Here is a 19,877-nt window from a genome sequence, read left to right on the forward strand (position 1 = left end):
CGATCCGCGTTACCATTGCGACGTAATTCGCAAAAAACGACGCCAAAAAACCCCATTCACTTAGAATGGGGGAAATTTCGGCACGTAATAACTGCCACACGATTTACGCCACCCCCGCAATATACACATCAAAACGTGCGGCTCGGCCGGGAATGGTGTGCTATTACTTTTCTTTCCGATCCGCGATACGATTGCGATGTAATTCGCAAAAAACGATGCCCAAAAACCCCATTGACTTAGAATGGGGGACTCCGAAAAAAAAACAGAAACTTTGGCGCCACATAACTCTGCCATACTTTTGCCTAGCAACGTGATTTAAACTTTAAAATGCACACACAACTTTGGTCTTTTTCCGGCCAATAGGGATGAGCTGTAATTGATTAAGCCCCGCCCCCTCTGTAACAGGAAGTGCCTCTATAACTCATGAACCGTTTGTCGTACAGACTCGCGGCTGGTGTCATAATTTTTTTTTTTCTCAAAAAAATTTTTTCTCAAAAATTTTTTTTCTCAAAAATTTTTTTTTCTCAAAAATGTTTTTTTCTCAATTTTTTTTTTCTCAAATTTTTTTTTTCTCAATTTTTTTTTTCTCAAAACATTTTTTTTCTCAAAATTTTTTTTTCTCAATTTTTTTTTCTCACTTTTTTTTTCTCAATTTTTTTTTTCTCAAATTTTTTTTTTCCTCAAAAAAATGTTTTTTTCTCAAAAAACTTTTTTTTTTCTCAAAAAACTTTTTTTTTCTCACAAAACTGTCGTTAAAGTGCGACCCGTGATAACGGCCAAAAATGCGCCAAAACGCCACTAATTAGTCGAAATGGCTGACTTCCTGTTTGGTTTCTGATTGGCTGCTGGCCTTGTGACGTGGGTAGAGCTGCGAGGGCCCGGTCATCGCTGCTTGCAGCTTTAATTCATTAATCGTCCATGACCTTAATTGGGGCCTATTTCGCCAAACAGGAAGTGCCCCTCACCAAACAGGAAGTGACCCTTGATCTCGTGAACCGTTTGTCATACAGACACGCGGGTTGCGTCAAATGACAAGATTAAGAGTCCTTAAACTTAATTGGGGCCTATTTCGCCAAACAGGAAGTGCCCCTCACCAAACAGGAAGTGACCCGTTTTCTCGTGAACCGTTTGTCGTACAGACATGTGGGTGGTGTCATATGAAGAACAATAATGTTAACGTTTATGCAAAAAAATGCTAATGTTAATAACGCTAATGCTAACACCAACCGCTACACAAGGTTGCACAGACTTAGCGAGCTGCAGGCACACTTAAAATTTCTTAGAAATTTTCTTTTCTAGTTTTATTTATATTTACTTTTTTTTTTTACTATATCTACTGCATAGTACTGTGTTCTATCCATCTGTCATTCAAAGTTATATGAGATACGTTTCCTAGTCTTTTCTAGGATCTCCTTTTAGTAGACCTTGTACCAGTGAACTGTACCGTTATGAAACTGTACCTTTTCCTATGCAAACTGACAATAAAGTCTTCAATCAATCAATCAAAGGTAGCCTACCAGTGGTAACAGCCCTACATACAGAGGTAAGGTAAGGTAAGGTTACCTTGTCCAGTGAGCTTCAAAGAAAGCAGAGTAGTAGACGATGGTTGGCAGCAGAGCAGAAAAAGCCCACAGCAGCAGAGTGGGGAAGAACTGGGTCACTATGGGGTTCTGGAACACACACACACGCACACGCACACGCACACGCACACGCACACACACACACACACACACACACACACATTACAGTCAGAATTTCTATGACCCACTTTTTACAACAGAATAGAGTCCACACTAGGGCTGGGCGATATGGAAAAATACAATATCACCATATTAACCCAAACTGTATCACGATACACCATTTTATCACCATTCTTTTTCACATTGTTTATTTTTCAAGTTACTTGACAAAAACTAGACTCTCTGGGTTCGGTCTAAATTCAACTGTACAAGTATGTAACTCTGACAGTATACAAATGAAACCAAATGAAACCAAATGGACCCGTAAGGATCCATTTGGTTTCATTTGTATACTGTCAGTGTTAAGTGGAGACCTACTGATTTAGACCAAAATGCAGGTTTAAATTGAATTCTGCAATGAATCTCTGAAAATCTCAAAACAAGCTTTTTTTCTATGGACCATAACTGAAGACCGGATGATTAAGGATATCATGTTATTTCTTCTGATAGAAAGAAGAGAGATGAGTCTTTGCAGTGTCATCTCCCTTACATTCAGGTACTCCATAGGCTTGGTGTTTTAGGGTTAGGGTTGGTCTAGGTGTATAGAAGGTGTATATAAGGTGGGGTGTATATAAGGTGGTCTTACATTCAGGTATTCCACAGGCTTGGTAACATTAAACTTGTCCATCGTAGAGATGATGATAGGTTAGGGTTAAGGTGGTATAGAGGGTGTATATATAAGGTGGTCTTACGTTCAGATATTCCACAGGTTTAGTAACATTAAACTTGTCCATGGTGCTGATGATGATGGCAGGGTTAGGGTTAGGGGTGTATATAGAGGGTGTGTATGGTGTATATAAGGTGGTCTAGAGGATGTATGTAAGGTGGTCTTACATTAAGGTATTCCACAGGTTTAGTAACATTAAACTTGTCCATAGTGCTGATGATGATAGGTTAGGGTTAGGGGTGTGTATGGGTGTATAGAGGGTGGTCTTATATAAGGTGGTCTTACATTCAGGTATTCCACAGGTTTAGTAACATTAAACTTGTCCATAGTGCTGATGATGATGGCAGGGTTAGGGGTGTATATAAGGGTGTATATAAGGTGTATATAAGGGTGTATATATGGGTGTATATAAGGTGATCTTACATTCAGGTACTCCACAGGCTTGGTAACATTAAACTTGTCCATCGTAGAGATGATGATAGCAGGGTTAGGGTTAAGGTGGTATAGAGGGTGTATATATAAGGTGGTCTTACGTTCAGATATTCCACAGGTTTAGTAACATTAAACTTGTCCATGGTGCTGATGATGATAGGTTAGGGTTAGGGGTGTGTATGGGTGTATAGAGGGTGGTCTTATATAAGGTGGTCTTACATTCAGGTATTCCACAGGTTTAGTAACATTAAACTTGTCCATAGTGCTGATGATGATGGCAGGGTTAGGGGTGTATATAAGGGTGTATATAAGGTGTATATAAGGGTGTATATATGGGTGTATATAAGGTGATCTTACATTCAGGTACTCCACAGGTTTGGTAACATTAAACTTGTCCATGGTGCTGATGATGATAGCAGGTGTGGTGAGGAAGAAGAGCAGGAGGAAGAGGATGCAGTTGATGATGAAGCACCGGATCCACCAGGACACGCCCCCTAGTGACAGGTGTTCCCTGTGTGCACACACATACACACACATTATGATACCAGGGTGTGCACACACACACACACACATTATGATACCAGGGTGTGCACACACATACACACACATTATAATACCAGGGGAGTGCACACACATACACACATTATGATACCAGGGTGTGCACACACATACACACACATTATGATACCAGGGTGTGCACACACATACACACACATTATAATACCAGGGGAGTGCACACACATACACACACATTATGATACCAGGGTGTGCACACACATACACACATTATGATACCAGGGTGTGCACACACATACACACACATTATAATACCAGGGTGTGCACACACATACACACACATTATAATACCAGGGTGTGCACACACATACACACACATTATAATACCAGGGAGCGCACACACATACACACACACATTATGATACCAGGACACGCCCCCTAAAGACAGGTGTTCCCTGAGGAGTTATCAATAACAATAATTATTATAATTAATTAAACACATTATTAAAGCCAAAAGAAATCCCATGACCATGACCAGTCCATGTCCCAATATGTACATACAAACCTGGATGCAAAGGAACTTTCTTAAACTAAACTGCAATAAATCTGAAATCATCATCGGCCCCGACTCCCTCATATCACCTGCTCCACCCAGGATGTTTCACTCACCATCGACGGCTCCCTGGTCAAAACCTCCTCTCGCATCCCTAATCTAGGTGTCATTTTCAACCCCACCCTGTCATTCCTCCCCCACGTAAACAATATCACTAAAACAGCTTTCTTCCACCTCCAGAGCATCGCCCGTCTACGCCCCTCCCTGACTTTCTCCGCTGCTGAAACCCTCATCCACGCATTCATACTTCATGGCATCACCTCCAAAACCCTCAATAAACTCCAATATGTCCAAAACTCAGCCGCTCGCCTCCTCACCAGCACCCGCTCCAGAGACCACATCACACCTGTCCTCCATGACCTCCACTGGCTGCCTGTCAAACAACGGATCCACTTCAAACTACTCCTCACCACCTACAAGGCTCTGCACAGCCTGGCTCTCCCACCTCCTCCAACCATATCCCCCAACACGCTCCCTCAGGTCCAGTGAGATGGCCTCCTTAAGGTCCCCAAGGCAAAGAAGAAAACCTGGGGTGACAGGGCTTTCTCTGTAGCCGGCCCCACCCTCTGGAACGAACACCCCAAGCCCATCAGAGATGCCCCCTCCCTCCCTGCCTTCAAAACCGCCTTGAAAACCTGAACCGTCTGTTCCAAATCGCCTTCACCAGTTGACCTTTTGAACTCTTGTTTTTATTGTTCTATGTTTTTATCTCTTTTTGTACTCTCTTTTCTGAACTATTTTTTCTTTTTTCTTAATAAAGTTGTTGCTCTTAGTCTCTCCCCCCCCCCCCCCCCCCCCCGTAGGCCACATGGCATGCGCAGCTCACACCAATATCTGGGTTTTGGTATTTCCCTGAAGTTCTGAACTGCCTTCACTGAATGTGTGTGTGTGTGTGTGTGTGTGTGTGTGTGTGTGTGTGTGTGTGTGTCCATGCTTCATTTTATAGAAGATAAAACAGAGACACCGGGGGGACGTGCACACACACACACACACACACACACACACACACACACACACACACACACACACACACACGCGCGCACACGCACACACATACACACACACACGAGCCGCCACAGTCTTGTAAATTCGGCACAACTGCCAATCAAAGTGACTGTATTGTCCAATCACAGTGTGTCTTTTTCGGGACTTATTAGAAACAGAACAGCATAACATCTGTTTAGCAGAGAGTGGTGGCTTGTGTGGGACAACGATGACATGGATGTGTTTGTAATGACAACTAGTAACACATTCATGAAAAATAAAAACACTTTTGACCACAACAAATAGTGTAAAAGCTTATAGGCTCCACTCTATGCTATGAGAGCTGCTGGGTTCTGCTGGGGAAACTGGACAACAGGAGCATTTCTGCCTAATAGACCCCATGGACAGTCATTATGGATGAATTAAATACAGAGGGCTTCCAATGTAAAAAAGACTGTAAAAAGTCTTATTTGGGTTCCTTTAAGGCAGGGTGTTTAACTGTAGCCTGGTTAATAAACCAGACTGCACAACACCACCCCCTGTTGGTAAACGAAGTGTGTGATAGAGTCTGACGCTTGCAGTCAGGCTAGTTTAACTGTACTTGTACTGTACTACATTGTTTAGTAACACAGTGCCCCCTTGTGGAACCATCAACAACCACATTGATTTATAATGAATGATGTTGGTTTATAATGAGATGGCAATGAAAACCCACAGCCTGTTCTGTAACAAACACCAGCTGCACTTACTGTACACGCACGCGCGCGCGCGCACACACACACACACACACACACACACACACACACACACACACACACACACACACACACACACACACACACGCACTAACGAAAAGCAATAGTCTCAGATAATGATAAGATATGTGGTGTTATTAAATGTGTTGATGTCATATCCTATAGGCATAATATTTTCACATTGCTGCAGCCTATAGGGAACATTTCAACAGGCTTAAAAGCTCATCTTACAGGAAAAGAGACAAACAGAGACTTACGACAGAAACTATCTTCTGGTCCTGTGTTCTATGTTCTCCTGCTATACCACCAACATGTGGAACGCCTTACCGAAGGCCTTAAAGGAGTGTGGATCCCTAGCCTTAAAATCGCCCTGAAAAACCACTTACAGGCAGCAGCCGTTCACAACTGGTAAAAACAAACCTAACCCAGCCTTACCCTCCCCTGACCCTTCTTTGTTTTTACCTACTGTATATATATTTTTTCTTACCATCGTACGTTCTGTGGGTCGGGGGCGTAGGTGACGGTCCAGTTGTAGACGTGCAGAGACTCACTGAAGTGTGAGGAACGAGGCTCCTGACGACAGTGACAGCCATGGACCTGACAGGCGTTGAAGTCCTTCAGGATGCTGGGGGACAGACGGACAGACAGACAGACAGACAGACAGACGGACAGACGGACAGGGGGATATTAGCTTGGGACTGCCTCTTTCATTTGTGTGTCTCCCAGTTTGAGCCTAAACCCTAAACCTAACCCTAACCTTTAACTTCACAAAAACGATGCCTAAACGTAACCGTAACCCTAACCTTACCTCACATATCCCACGATTCCTGTAACCCATTTTCGTCACTCAGTGTCAATTATCTAATGTAATCCTGGGCTCTGCTCTCCCTCTGCCAACTTGTGGAGAGACTGACCTCATGCTTCCTTCTATGCATGAGGAGTCCAAGCCGCTTCTCTTCACCTGACAGGGGGGAGTTCCCCCATGGTTGGACGTAGCGCGTGGAAGGAACACGTTATTCCAACCAGTTCCTTTCCCCTCCATCAGGCGCCCCGGCTGGCCAGGGGGAGGCAGTAGAGAGACCAGGACTACTGCATGTTTTTTTTGTGAGGGTATCTACCCTTGGAGACATGGGGAGAACATGCAAACTCCACACAGAAAGGCCCTTTCGCCAACCCCACCGAGGGTCTGGGCCTAAACCTAACCTTAACCTCACCTGCATGCAAAGTCACACGCAGAGTAAAATGTTTGTCTAATATCAATATTAAGATATTACAGAAAACAATCCAGCACACACACACACACACACACACACACACACACACACACACACACACACACACACACACACACACACACACACACACACACACAGAAGGTAACTTACATGGCGGTCATGGCTTCGTTCTGGAAGGTGACGAAGGCCATCCCCAGAGGCTTGGTGTTGACCTTCTCCTTCTCCTTCCTGTACTCCTCCTTCAGCTTGGCTTCTCTCTTGGTGTAGAAGCTCACTGCTTCCTCCTGCAGGACGGGAGGGGAACAGCAACAACACATCAACACATGGCTGGGAACACCAGAGACTCAGAGAGGCAGTCTAACCCTAACCCTAACCCTAACCCTAACCCTAACCCTACAACACATCAAAACATGGCTGGGAACACCAGAGACTCAGAGAGGCAGTCTAACCCTAACCCTAACCCTAACCCTAACCCTAACCCTAACCCTAACCCAACAACACATCAACACATGGCTGGGAACACCAGAGACTCAGAGAGGCAGTCGCCTCCATGGGCTGTGATGCGTACAGTAAGCATCACATGACTCCATGATGTGATGAGTACAGTACAGTACAGTACAGTACAGTACAGTACAGTAAGCATCACATGACTCCATGATGTGATGAGTACAGTACAGTACAGTACAGTACAGTACAGTAAGCATCACATGACTCCATGATGTGATGAGTACAGTACAGTACAGTACAGTACAGTACAGTACAGTACAGTACAGTACAGTACAGTAAGCATCACATGACTCCATGATGTGAGGAGTACAGTACAGTACAGTACAGTACAGTACAGTACAGTAAGCATCACATGACTCCATGATGTGAGGAGTACAGTACAGTACAGTACAGTACAGTACAGTACAGTACAGTACAGTACAGTACAGTACAGTACAGTACAGTAAGCATCACATTGTAGTTATAGTGCAGTAACTCTTCACAGCCAGTGATGGTTATGGATATAGTTATGGATATGGTTATCTACAGTGCATTGGTATAGTTATAGTGCAGTACCTCTTCACAGCCAGTGATGGTTATGGATATAGTTATGGATATGGTTATCTACAGTGCATTGGTATAGTTATAGTGCAGTACCTCTTCACAGCCAGTGATGGTTATGGATATAGTTATGGATATGGTTATCTACAGTGCATTGGTATAGTTATAGTGCAGTACCTCTTCACAGCCAGTGATGGTTATGGATATAGTTATGGATATGGTTATCTACAGTGCATTGGTATAGTTATAGTGCAGTACCTCTTCACAGCCAGTGATGGCGCAGCAGCAGAGGTGACCACATGGTTTAGGGTTGATCATGGTGGGCATGTGTTCTTTAGCCATCAGGTCTGTGAAGAACTTCTTACTGCGCTCTGTCTTCTTCCTGTACAACACATCAATGTAAATATTACTGTAAACACATCATGTATAATAATGTTAACATCATCTACTAAACCTTCTTCCTGTACAACACATCATGTAGAATAATGTAAATATTACTGTAAACACATCATGTAGAATAATGTAAATATTACTGTAAACACATCATGTAGAATAATGTAAATATTACTGTAAACACATCATGTAGAATAATGTTAATATTAGGGATGTCCCGATACCACTTTTTTGCTGACCGAGTACGAGTACAAGTACTTCATGTTGAGTACTCGCCGATACCGAGTACCGATACGAGTACAATTAATGATACAAAAAGTATTTAAATTGCTTTTTTTTTTTTTTTTTTTTTTACTATGAACCATTACCTGTATTAGATTTCTTATTGTGTTCTGCCCCCACTCATTGTACATAGACAACCTCCCTGCCTTTTTAACCCACATCTGACCAGCTTATATATTGACTGTGTCAATTCTTGTTTTTTTTTTCAACACGTGTTCCTCCATCCACACACAGTGCAGGTCCCGTCCATGCTAATAGGCTAGCTCCGGTGGAATAGGTCGTTTTAAACTCTATAAAGGGAACTAGAAATGCTATCCTTAGATGGACAACACGTGTTGTCCATATCTACGACTCCTATGGACTTTATTTGGAAATATCGTTTGTTGTTGTTTTATGGAGCGACGTTCAGCAACGTGAGACGTGAGTTACGCACACGCGCGCACACACACATACACACACACACACACACACACACACACACACACACACAGTCGCGCTCCTCCTCCCTCCAGAGAGAGAGAGAGAGAGAGAGAAAGGCGAGGCGGCCGCAGAACCCCCTCTTGATATTTTATTAGTGCATTGTTTGCACTCTGCTTTGGTGTTGTCATCCTCACAAATCTTGAAATATGTCTAAATTGCAGACATTGTTTCTCCTCTCGCAAACAACACCGCACCGCACCGCGCCAACCTGCTGCTTGTCTGATCCACGTGATTCCCCCAGTGTGCACTCATTGCCAAGGGTGTCGCACCAAATTCTGGGCCCTGGGTACAAGGATTCACTGCTGGCCCGGTGGCCCCCCATGAATGTTCTTCATGGGGTATTTAAAAAATAGCAGATCTGCAAGCTTGCAGTGCGGCACTGTGAGCTTGCATATCTGCTATTTTTCAATAGCAAAAGTATAAAATAATTAAGGCCCTGGCTTTCACCTTGAGCCCTAGTAACTCCGTCCCACTTTTCTCCCCCTTGTGACGCCCCTGCTCGGTATCGGCCGCGGCCGTGAGAAGTATCTGGCGAGTACGAGTACAGCAAAATAGGGTTGTATCGGGGCGAGTACCGATACCGCGAGTACCGATACCGCATCCCTAGTTAATATCATCTACTAAACCTTCTTCCTGTACAACACATCATGTAGAATAATTAGTGCCATGAAATATTTTAATCGCGATTAATCGCATGATTTAGCTAGTTAATCGTGCGATTAATCGCAAATAAGTCATCAGCTTTTATCAGCTCACAATGTAACTTAGAGTGATCAAGTCTTTCGTGGCCCTATTAACTTGGGAGTGGAAAAATATGCTGGCTTTATGTGAAAGTATGTTAATCTTTTATTCAAAATCAATTAAAAACCCAAATAAATCATAATGGTATTGCATTAAACAGACTGCAGCTGATGGGTACAAGGATATGCTAAATTTAATTAATCTGATTACTGTTGTGTCCACCTTTATGATTTAATTATATTTTATATCAAGAGGGATGGACCTTGTAGCCAAAATAGCCAATATTGTAGCCAATGTTTGACCATTTTAGTTAATTACTTGTGAGACAATTAGAGATATTAATAAAAATAAAAGCAGATACCCCTGTATATGTATGTTGGATTGTTTACTGTTGAGTGAGAAAACAATATTGCAAATTAAGCTAATCATCTGGAGACCTCCCCAAATAATAGTTGAGATAATAATGTTGAGAAACAGTGTCCAAAGGCCAAATGGCTATAATATATAAATATGTGATTAATTGCGATTAAAATAATTAATCATGATTAACATAACGGTGAGTTAATCGCGATTAATTTAGTTAACTCGAACAGCACTAATAATAATGTTAATATGATTTACTAAACCTCCTTACTGGTGATTTATTTACATAAATATTTATATAAATTATTGTAATCCTAGAAGCAGTCTAGAATCAGTCTAGAATCAGTCCAAATATTGATATCAATTATCTTAAGCCTAGAATCAACCCTCCAAGTCCATCCAGGATCCTGGTGAATCATTATTATATAAAACCTTTGATTCTGTGAAAAAAGAACATTGAAAACTGCTAAACAAATGGTATTTTTAAATGTTGCATATCATATATGATATCATATCATATCATATCATATCATAATATTAAATATATATAATAAAACAAAGGATCCTGGATGGATGTTGTAAATCTCTATATGAGGAAAATGAACGGACAATTTTTCTAGTGGCACCAGAAGACCACGCCCACGGCTATGCCCTATTGGTCAGATGTGAGAAGGGGGCGGGGCTCCAAGGAGAGCAGGATGGGGGGGGGGGGGGGTCTCTTACCTCTCTGAGTTGAGTGACATGAGCTTGGCTACGTTGTAGCAAACCCTGGCCTCCAGAACGATGCAGTTCTCATACGCCTGTCTGGAAGCACAACACAACAACATATCCTTTATTACACATTAAACACAACAACATATCCTTTATTACACATTAAACACAACAACATATCCTTTATTACACATTAAACACAACAACATATCCTTTATTACACATTAAACACAACAACATATCCTTTATTACAGAACGATGCAGTTCTCATACGCCTGTCTCATAACACAACCCTAACCCTAACCAGAACTATGCAGTTCTCATACGCCTGTCTGTGGAAATACAACAACAACACCACCATCTGTTTGGTACCAACACGCACGCACGCATGCACACACACACACACGCACACGCACACACACACACACACGTGTGCACACGAACGAAAACTAAGCTATATAGTCTAAAAATATAAGCCTACAGCAGGGCATACGAGCGGAGCCTTCCTGGCCCTTGTTGTTTTGTTGAGCGAGAGACTTTTCAAATGCGTCTGAGCGGCTTTGGAGAGAGGATTTTCCTCCGCTCCTTGCCGATTCCTGTCGGGGCCGCGTGCCACATGTTTCCAACAAAACAGTGCCGAGTGAGTGCAGTCCATGGCAGTGCAGCCATGTCGGCACCGCGGAGAGGAGAGCAGACAGAGAATTCACTTTATCACCATTTCACTCAAGTCAAATGTATCGATAAAATCCACACAAGTAGGCTAATAAAATCCACACAAGTAGGCTATGTTTATAATAAATAGCCTACCTTGTGTCAGTTAAGTTATAGGCACCACCAGCCAGTCAAAGGATACGATTTGAAATGCAAGTGAGACTGATTAGGCTGAATGAAAACAAACGAGTCGCCTCCCTCTCTCGGTTGTCGTGATTGATTAATAATCAACAGGATTTAATATTGCCCGTCTTATTAAAAAATACAATGCCTTAGATGGCGTCTTTTGTAACATTGAAGGCAGTTCTCCATCAAGCCGAGGCTCACGTTAACGCAGGCATTTGTGTTCTAGAAAAAACTAGACTAACATGTTAGGAAGGGACACAGTAGAACTGAGACATTTTATGTTTGGTTGTGCTCGAAAATAGCAGCTCTACAAGCTCACATACAGTATAACAATAGCAGCGCTACAAGCTCACATACAGTATGACTAAAAGTTAATGACATTTTATTCTAAAGTCTAAACTAAATCAATAAAAAATTAACACAGACACACTCACTCACACACAAGCGCGCACACACACGCGCGCACACACACACACACACACACACACACACACACACACACACACACACACACACACACACACACACACACACACACAAACACACACAAACACACACACACACACACACACACACACACACACACGTGTGAGATGTGTGAGATCAGACTCACTCAAAGTGCTGCTTGATGTGACTCTCCTCTGCGTACTTGGAGATACCGTTGATGAAGAGCGTGCGCTTCACCTGGTGGAGAGAGGAGGTTACTGCGTGTGAATGTTAGTAGATGAGTAGTCTGGCGTAGCCAGACAACTAGTCCACAATCTCTGAATGCTATATAGAGTCTGGAACGGCAGCTCCCGAGCGGCGAGTATCGGAAGTAGCCGCTGCTGCACTGAACTGTAGTCCCATTGGAAACATAACAGAAACACAATAGCTCAGACAAAGTCATTATAATGAACTGTAGTCCCATAGGAAACATAACAGAAACACACTAGCACAGACAGAGTCATTATAATGAACTGTAGTCCCATTGGAAACATAACAGAAGCACACTAGCACAGACAGAGTCATTATAATGAACTGTAGTCCCATTGGAAACATAACAGAAACACACTAGCACAGACAGAGTCATTATAATGAACTGTAGTCCCAATGGAAACATAACAGAAACACAATAGCTCAGACAAAGTCATTATAATGAACTGTAGTCCCACTGGAAACATAACAGAAACACACTAGTAGTAGAGGAAAAAATAGGCCAGAAGTTGACCATACCCCTACCCGGGGTAGAACAAAACGCGACATAGTTTTTTCATATCTTTAGGATGTCCCTTTCATGAAATGGATTGTCCCGAGTTTTGCTTTTACTGCAAAAGTCATGAAATTGATCCATGAAGGGACTCACCACATAAGCAAAAAAACGCCTATCCTGAAAGATGGAGTTCCAAGTCAAACCTTTGTCATTTTCTACCTGCAGGTTGTTTTCACCTCATACTTGCACAGAAGGTCTACAGGTAGTGTCCTTACATCCCAGAACAATCAGAATGCAAAAATATGGTTCTGTTTTGAATCTGCTGCCTTTTATATAAGGACCTTCTATAGGCGGAAATGACATTCCTAAGGAAAATTCCCCTGTAATCCTTCTATAAGGGGTAGTACAAACTATGACAAAGTTTTTTCATAACTTTTACTTGTCCTCTTCATGAAATGGATGGTCAGTAGTTTTGCTTTTACTGCAAAAGTCATGAAATTGATCCATGAAGGGACTCACCACATAGGCAAAAAATACGCCTACCCTGAAAGATGGAGTTCCAAGTCAATCCTTTGTAATTTTCTATTGCTGGTTGTTTTTACCTCATTCTTGCACAGATGGTCTACAGGTAGCGTCCTTAAATCCCAAAATAATCAGAATGCAAAAAAGTGATTTACCAAGAAAGGGCAGAAATATCCCCACAAGTTAATCATACACCATTTCCACTTACTGGTAGGGAAGGAGCTGGAAACAAGGGCCTACTACAAACTTGATATCCCGGTATCAATAAGCTTTGGGCTTATCAAGCTTGTTATTAAGCATAGCGGCCCATGACATCATGTTTAAATAATCAAGACAAGAGGCGATTAATACATTGTTACAGTACTATTCATAATATATAGCCATTTAACACTTACTGCACACTAATGAATGATTTTCTAAAGATATTAAATGACAATATTTTTTACTTTTGTCAATTCTCATCCTCATAGACAAACTCAGACTCACAACAACTGGCCAATGCAAAAAGATACCAGTTCTGTTCAGAATCTCACATCTCACATCTTTCCACAAAATATTATAAAGCGCTCAACAGTGGGCTCGATAAAAGCCCATGGGTCAATAAGCAGGATCGATAAGGTGCTCATTATCAATACAAATTAACAAACTCCATTCAGATTGTCAATAGGGAATACACCAACAACCAAAAATAAACCAGAAGAATATGTCATAATATGCTTGTATTGTGAATCAGGAGTTTTTCTATATATGTGTGCCATTCTTACTGCATGCCAAATAATCAAACAGCAGCTTTTTCTCATTTTAATTTATTTCGTTTATTTCTTTTTCAATATTTTCATATCAACAACTAATTTGAGTGTGAGGGGGACTGACCAATTTGCAAAGCTGGTCAATGGATACAAAGCTGTGATCTCCCAAATTCAGACATAATTTTGTCAGGAGTTTGTTCGTGACGTAATCGGCTGTGTATCTATTGGTCAATGGCTGGTCAATGGATTAATTGAATTCAGTCTTACTATTTATGTTATGGTAATAAATATGGTATGATGGTATATATTATTATAATATAAACGGTAAGAAGGAATTCAGTTCCCAGTGGATTACAACCAAGGGCCACTACAATGCTCTACAGTCAAGGCTGGTCCACAAGGCACAAGCTGGTATAAAAGGATTGTGTCATTTCTTGTTTATTTTAGTTTACAGGCAATGTACTGTAAATACAGGAGCAATATTATGTACAACACAATCCCACAGAGAGACATTGAGGCACGTACTACTTTGACTGCAACAATCCTTATCATAGCAGTAGAGTTGGGTGAGGTCTCTTACTGCTTGGTGCAGGCTATTTTTTGAACAGGACAGGCTTTAGTGATGTATCCTTTAGCATCCAACCCTTCCCAACTGGATTCCACAAAAGGGGTTTGGGGACATGATTGTGGCACCATATACTGTACCAGTTTGGTACATAGCCTGTTGAACATTCAAAAATATCCTCAGTGGGAGGCAGGTGTGAGACTGGCATGTCTGTCGTTGATGCAAGAATACAACGGAGCTCATCAAGACTAGAACACACCTGGCCCTTTGCCTTCTTTTTTAGGCCATAGAGAGTGAGGGCATATTGTCTTGAACATCCTGAAGCCTCTGGTAGACTATCTGTCAAGCCAAAGGTTCTCAGACCCTGACCTAATTTATATGTACAGTACTATGGATATACTTGTGTTGCTCGCCTACTATGTCAGTCAACAACTCCTTGGAATAGCTGCCATTTTCATGCATGCTGGTCATGGGATAGACAACGATACATCCCAATGTCTGATATTACAAATACATTGGGAGTGGCTTTGTGTGAGAGTCTTCTAGCATGGCACGCATTGACTGGATGCAATGCAACAAGCAGCCTGTTCAGAATAAGCAATAATACAGCTTTCAACAAGCTGGCGAAGCACATTCATGAACTTCAGGATCTGAGAATCTTTGGCTTACTGCATGCCAAATAATCAAACACTGGTCAGTCTCCCTTACACTGCTCAAAATAGTTGTTGATTGAAAAAGAAATAAATGAAAATGAGAAAAGGCTGCTGATTATTTGGCATTAAGAATGGCGCACAAAGTGTAGTGTATTCTACTGAATATAGGCTTACATATATAATGTACTGCATTTAAGTCTGAATACCATAGACTGCTTATAGAACAATATGTTTGCTGCTTTTGAGGTGAAGAGAATTAGGCCTTGGGATGGGTGCATCTCTCCACTCCGACATGTCTCCTTTCCGACATGTCTGCATTCCGACACTAACCCTATCTCTACCCCTAACCCTAAACCTTAGGCCCATGGGAGTGTCGCCACTCCGACAATAAGAAGTCCATTTCGGAGTGGCGACATGTCGGAATGGAGAGAGCCTCCCCCTTGGGATGTAGGGACACTACCTGTAGACCATCTGTGCAATATGAGATGAAACAACCAGCAGGTAGAAAATGACAAAGGATTGACTTGGAACTCCATCTTTCAGGGTAAGCTTTTTTATGGTGGGTACCTTTATGGATCAATTTCATGACTTCTGCAGTAATAGTAAAACTACTGACCATCCATTTCATGAAGAGGACAAGTAAAAACACTGTCAGGGTTTATACTACCCCTTATAGAAGATTATCTCCAGGATCACAGGGGATTCTTCCTTAGGAATGTCATTTCCGCCTATAGAAAGTCCTTATATTAAAGGCTGCAGATTCAAAACAGAACCATATTTTTGCATTCTGATTGTTCTGGGATGTAAGGACACTACTTGTAGACCATCTGTGCAAGTATGAGGTAAAAGCAACCTGCAGGTAGAAAATGACAAAGGATTGAATTGGAACCCCATCTTTCAGGGTAGGCGATTTTTGCCTACAGTATGTGGTGAGTCCCTTCATGGAACAATTTCATGACTTTGGCAGTAAAAGTAAAACTCGGGACAGTACATTTCATGAAGGGGACATCCTAAAGATATGAAAAAACTATGTCGCGTTTTGTTCTACCCCTTATAGAAGATTATCACCAGACTTACAGGGGAACATTCCTTAGAAATGTAATTTCCGCCTATAGAAAGTCCTTATATAAAAGGCTGCAGATTCAAAACAGAACCATATTTTTGCATTCTGATTGTTCTGGGATGTAAGGACACTACCTGTGGACCATCTGTGCAAGTATGAGGTAAAAACAACCTGCAGGTAGAAAATGACAAAGGATTGACTTGGAACTCCATCTTTCAGGATAGGCGTTTTTTTGCCTATGTGATGAGTCCCTTCATGGATCAATTTCATGACTTTTGCAGTCAAAGTAAAACTTGGGACAATCCATTTCATGAAGGGGACATCCTAAAGATATGAAAAAACTATGTCGCGTTTTGTTCTACCCCGGGTAGGGGTACCTCAAAAACTAAGGCTCTTTTTTAGGATTTTTTCCTCCTCTATAGCACATACAGAGTCATTATAATGAACTGTAGTCCCATTGGAAACATAACAGAAACACAATAGCTCAGACAAAGTCATTCGAGCGGCCTATTCTTGTTATGTAAGGTCGTCCTCCTTGTAGTGCATCTTGGAGGTTAGGGTTAGGGTTAGGATTTAGGGTTAGGGTTAGGTTTAGGTTTAGGGTACTGACCAGGTCGTCCTCCTTGTAGTGCATCTTGGAGGTTAGGGTAAGGGTTTAGGGGTTAGGTTTGGGTTTAGGTTTAGGGTTAGGTTTAGGGTACTGACCAGGTCGTCCTCCTTGTAGTGCATCTTGGAGGTTAAGGTTAGGGGTTAGGGTTTAGGTTTAGGTTCAGGGTACTGACCAGGTCGTCCTCCTTGTAGTGCATCTTGGAGGTTTGTCTCCTCTTGTTGTAGGGTAGGTTTAGGGTTAGGGGTTAGGTTTAGGTTCAGGTTTAGGTTCAGGGTACTGACCAGGTCGTCCTCCTTGTAGTGCATCTTGGAGGTTAGGGTTAGGTTTAGGTTTAGGTTCAGGGTATTGACCAGGTCGTCCTCCTTGTAGTGCATCTTGGAGGTTAGGTTTAGGGTTAGGGTTTAGGTTTAGGGGTTAGGTTTAGGTTTAGGTTCAGGGTACTGACCAGGTCGTCCTCCTTGTAGTGCATCTTGGAGGTTAGGGGTTAGGTTTAGGTTTAGGTTCAGGGTACTGACCAGGTCGTCCTCCTTGTAGTGCATCTTGGAGGTTAGGGTTAGGGTTAGGGGTTAGGGTTTAGGTTTAGATTCAGGGTACTGACCAGGTCGTCCTCCTTGTAGTGCATCTTGGAGGTGTGTCTCCTCATGCTGTAGGGTAGGTTTAGGGTTAGGGGTTAGGTTCAGGGTTAGGTTTAGGTTCAGGGTACTGACCAGGTCGTCCTCCTTGTAGTGCATCTTGGAGGTTAGGGGTTAGGTTTAGGTTTAGGTTTAGGTTCAGGGTACTGACCAGGTCGTCCTCCTTGTAGTGCATCTTGGAGGTGTGTCTCCTCATGCTGTAGACGGTCAGCAGCAGGTACATGAAGGCGAAGGCCGTGTGAAGCCACAGGAGGTTGGTTCTGAAACACAACATTAACATGTTACTATGACATCACATTAACCTGTTACTACAGCCACAGGAGGTTGGTTCTGAAGAGGAGATAACAACACATTAACCTGTTACTATGACAACACATTAACCTGTTACTATGGTTGGTTCTGAGGAACAAACAATAACAACACATTAATATGTTACTATGGTTGGTCCTGAACAACAAACAATAACACAACATTGAACCGTTACCTTTAACATTTCAACCCTACAGAATGTACTGCCAGTGTTGCATTGGTGATGTTTGGGGGGACGTGATCTGAATGACGTCAACACGCACGTAGCTTTTTAACAGGAGTTAACAGGTTCAGACAACTAGAGATGCAGGCCACCCATTTGGGGCCTTCACATTTGTACATCTACACATTTACAGATCTCTGCTCCACTGATGAATTTACAATGGGTTTACTGTATATCACATGGGTGACTAACAGGTCATTTTGGCCGATTTTGAGATCGCAAAGTACAATAACTCTCCCCGTGAAGGTCTCAGAGATTTCCCCTTCCATGACTTTTCCTAAATATTCAAGATATATGTTCTCGTTTTTTTTCCCCTTCTGAAACATTTCCTAGGTATGAAATAATATACATTTATACCACTCTGACTGCATTTATAGGTCAAATTGACAGGTAAATTCTTTCAATTTTTTGCCCAGGAGAGCAACCTCCTCCCCCTGCTGCCAGCAGGGGTTCTATTGTCAATAGAACAACAGACAATAGAACCCCTGCTGGCAGCAGGGAGGAGGTGTTGCTCTCCTGGGCAAAAAGGGAGAGAATTTACCTGTCAATTTGACCTATAAATGCAGTCAGAGTGGTCGTTTCTTTTTTTTTTTCAGTCACCCGAGTGATATAGGAAGGGGGGCCTCAGGCGGCCCTCAAGTATAAAAAGAGGAAAATGATAAGAGTAGGATGGATAATTAAAGTAGTTCTGTGTAAACATGTTGTCAGTGATGCCCTCCTCATTCTCCAGTTTCCACCATGAAGACCTTGACAGCGCTGTCTTTCTTTCCTGTGCAGAATGCAGCATAGAGCTGGCCGTGAGCCAACCCTGCCTGTGGATTTCTAACATTTTGTGAAATCACATCAATATTCTCGTCCTTATGGCCTCTTAAAGGAGTAGTTCACCCCCAAAATTGTTGTCTTAGGAATGTGACAAAAACCTCTCCATGGCATGAGTAATCAATAGGAAAAAAAGTCATTTTGGGGGTGAACTACTCCTTTAATTCACGGTTCAAGGTTCAAGGTTGTACTTTATTGTTACATCTTTTGTACAGGTACATAAGAGCAAAACTTATTTTTGTTTGGCTTCCTTCAGACAATGCAGTGGTAAATATATATAAATTATATTGGTGCCGCGCCGTTTCCTCCGTAGGCCGCCGCTATTATTTTGAAGGGCCGGAAGGGGGTTGTTTTTGTTTTTTTTGATTATCACTTGACGGCAACGATTACGTCATCTAGTCACATGACAGTGTGAGCCCAGAAGAGAATCATGGCTGTGCCCATCCCGAGTCTACAGTGTACAGTATGGAGACCACTCTTTGTATAGAAATGTCTCTTTTGAGTAAATTAAGTCTCTTTATGGGCCTCTCAATGGATTTACTATGGAGGACGTTCACTTCGCGTGCACGCCCGACGTGCGTTGTAAACAAATCGCGGACATTACCGATGCGGGCGAGACCGGAGCAACGTACAGTAAGTAATTATACCTTAACTGTAAATACAGTAAGATTGACAGTCCTCACCGTCAACGGCACCATGATTTTAACCCTTTCAATGACAGTGAGGACTGTCAACCACAGGAGAA

At 42.2% G+C, this 19,877-nt stretch overlaps 1 protein-coding gene across 1 annotated transcript in view; it reads right to left on the bottom strand.

Annotated features, from left to right (window-relative positions):
* The window catches only part of LOC308282464 (CSC1-like protein 2), a gene marked incomplete at its 3' end in the record, with an annotated part of 134,469 nt that overhangs the window by 23,723 nt on the left and 90,869 nt on the right, over window positions 1-19,877 (bottom strand). The window contains exons 9-18 of the mRNA XM_080722810.1: window positions 17,957-18,041; window positions 17,431-17,454; window positions 12,409-12,479; window positions 10,971-11,051; window positions 8,247-8,370; window positions 7,092-7,225; window positions 6,194-6,331; window positions 3,196-3,349; window positions 2,326-2,382; window positions 1,564-1,670 (exon numbers count right to left, since the gene is read on the bottom strand). Coding sequence (XP_080578936.1) covers window positions 1,564-1,670; window positions 2,326-2,382; window positions 3,196-3,349; window positions 6,194-6,331; window positions 7,092-7,225; window positions 8,247-8,370; window positions 10,971-11,051; window positions 12,409-12,479; window positions 17,431-17,454; window positions 17,957-18,041 — 975 coding nt within the window. The remainder of the gene's footprint in view (window positions 1-1,563; window positions 1,671-2,325; window positions 2,383-3,195; window positions 3,350-6,193; window positions 6,332-7,091; window positions 7,226-8,246; window positions 8,371-10,970; window positions 11,052-12,408; window positions 12,480-17,430; window positions 17,455-17,956; window positions 18,042-19,877) is intronic.

The sequence above is a fragment of the Nannobrachium achirus genome, assembly GCF_963921795.1.
Source record: "Nannobrachium achirus genome assembly, chromosome: 3".
NCBI lineage: Eukaryota > Metazoa > Chordata > Actinopteri > Myctophiformes > Myctophidae > Nannobrachium > Nannobrachium achirus.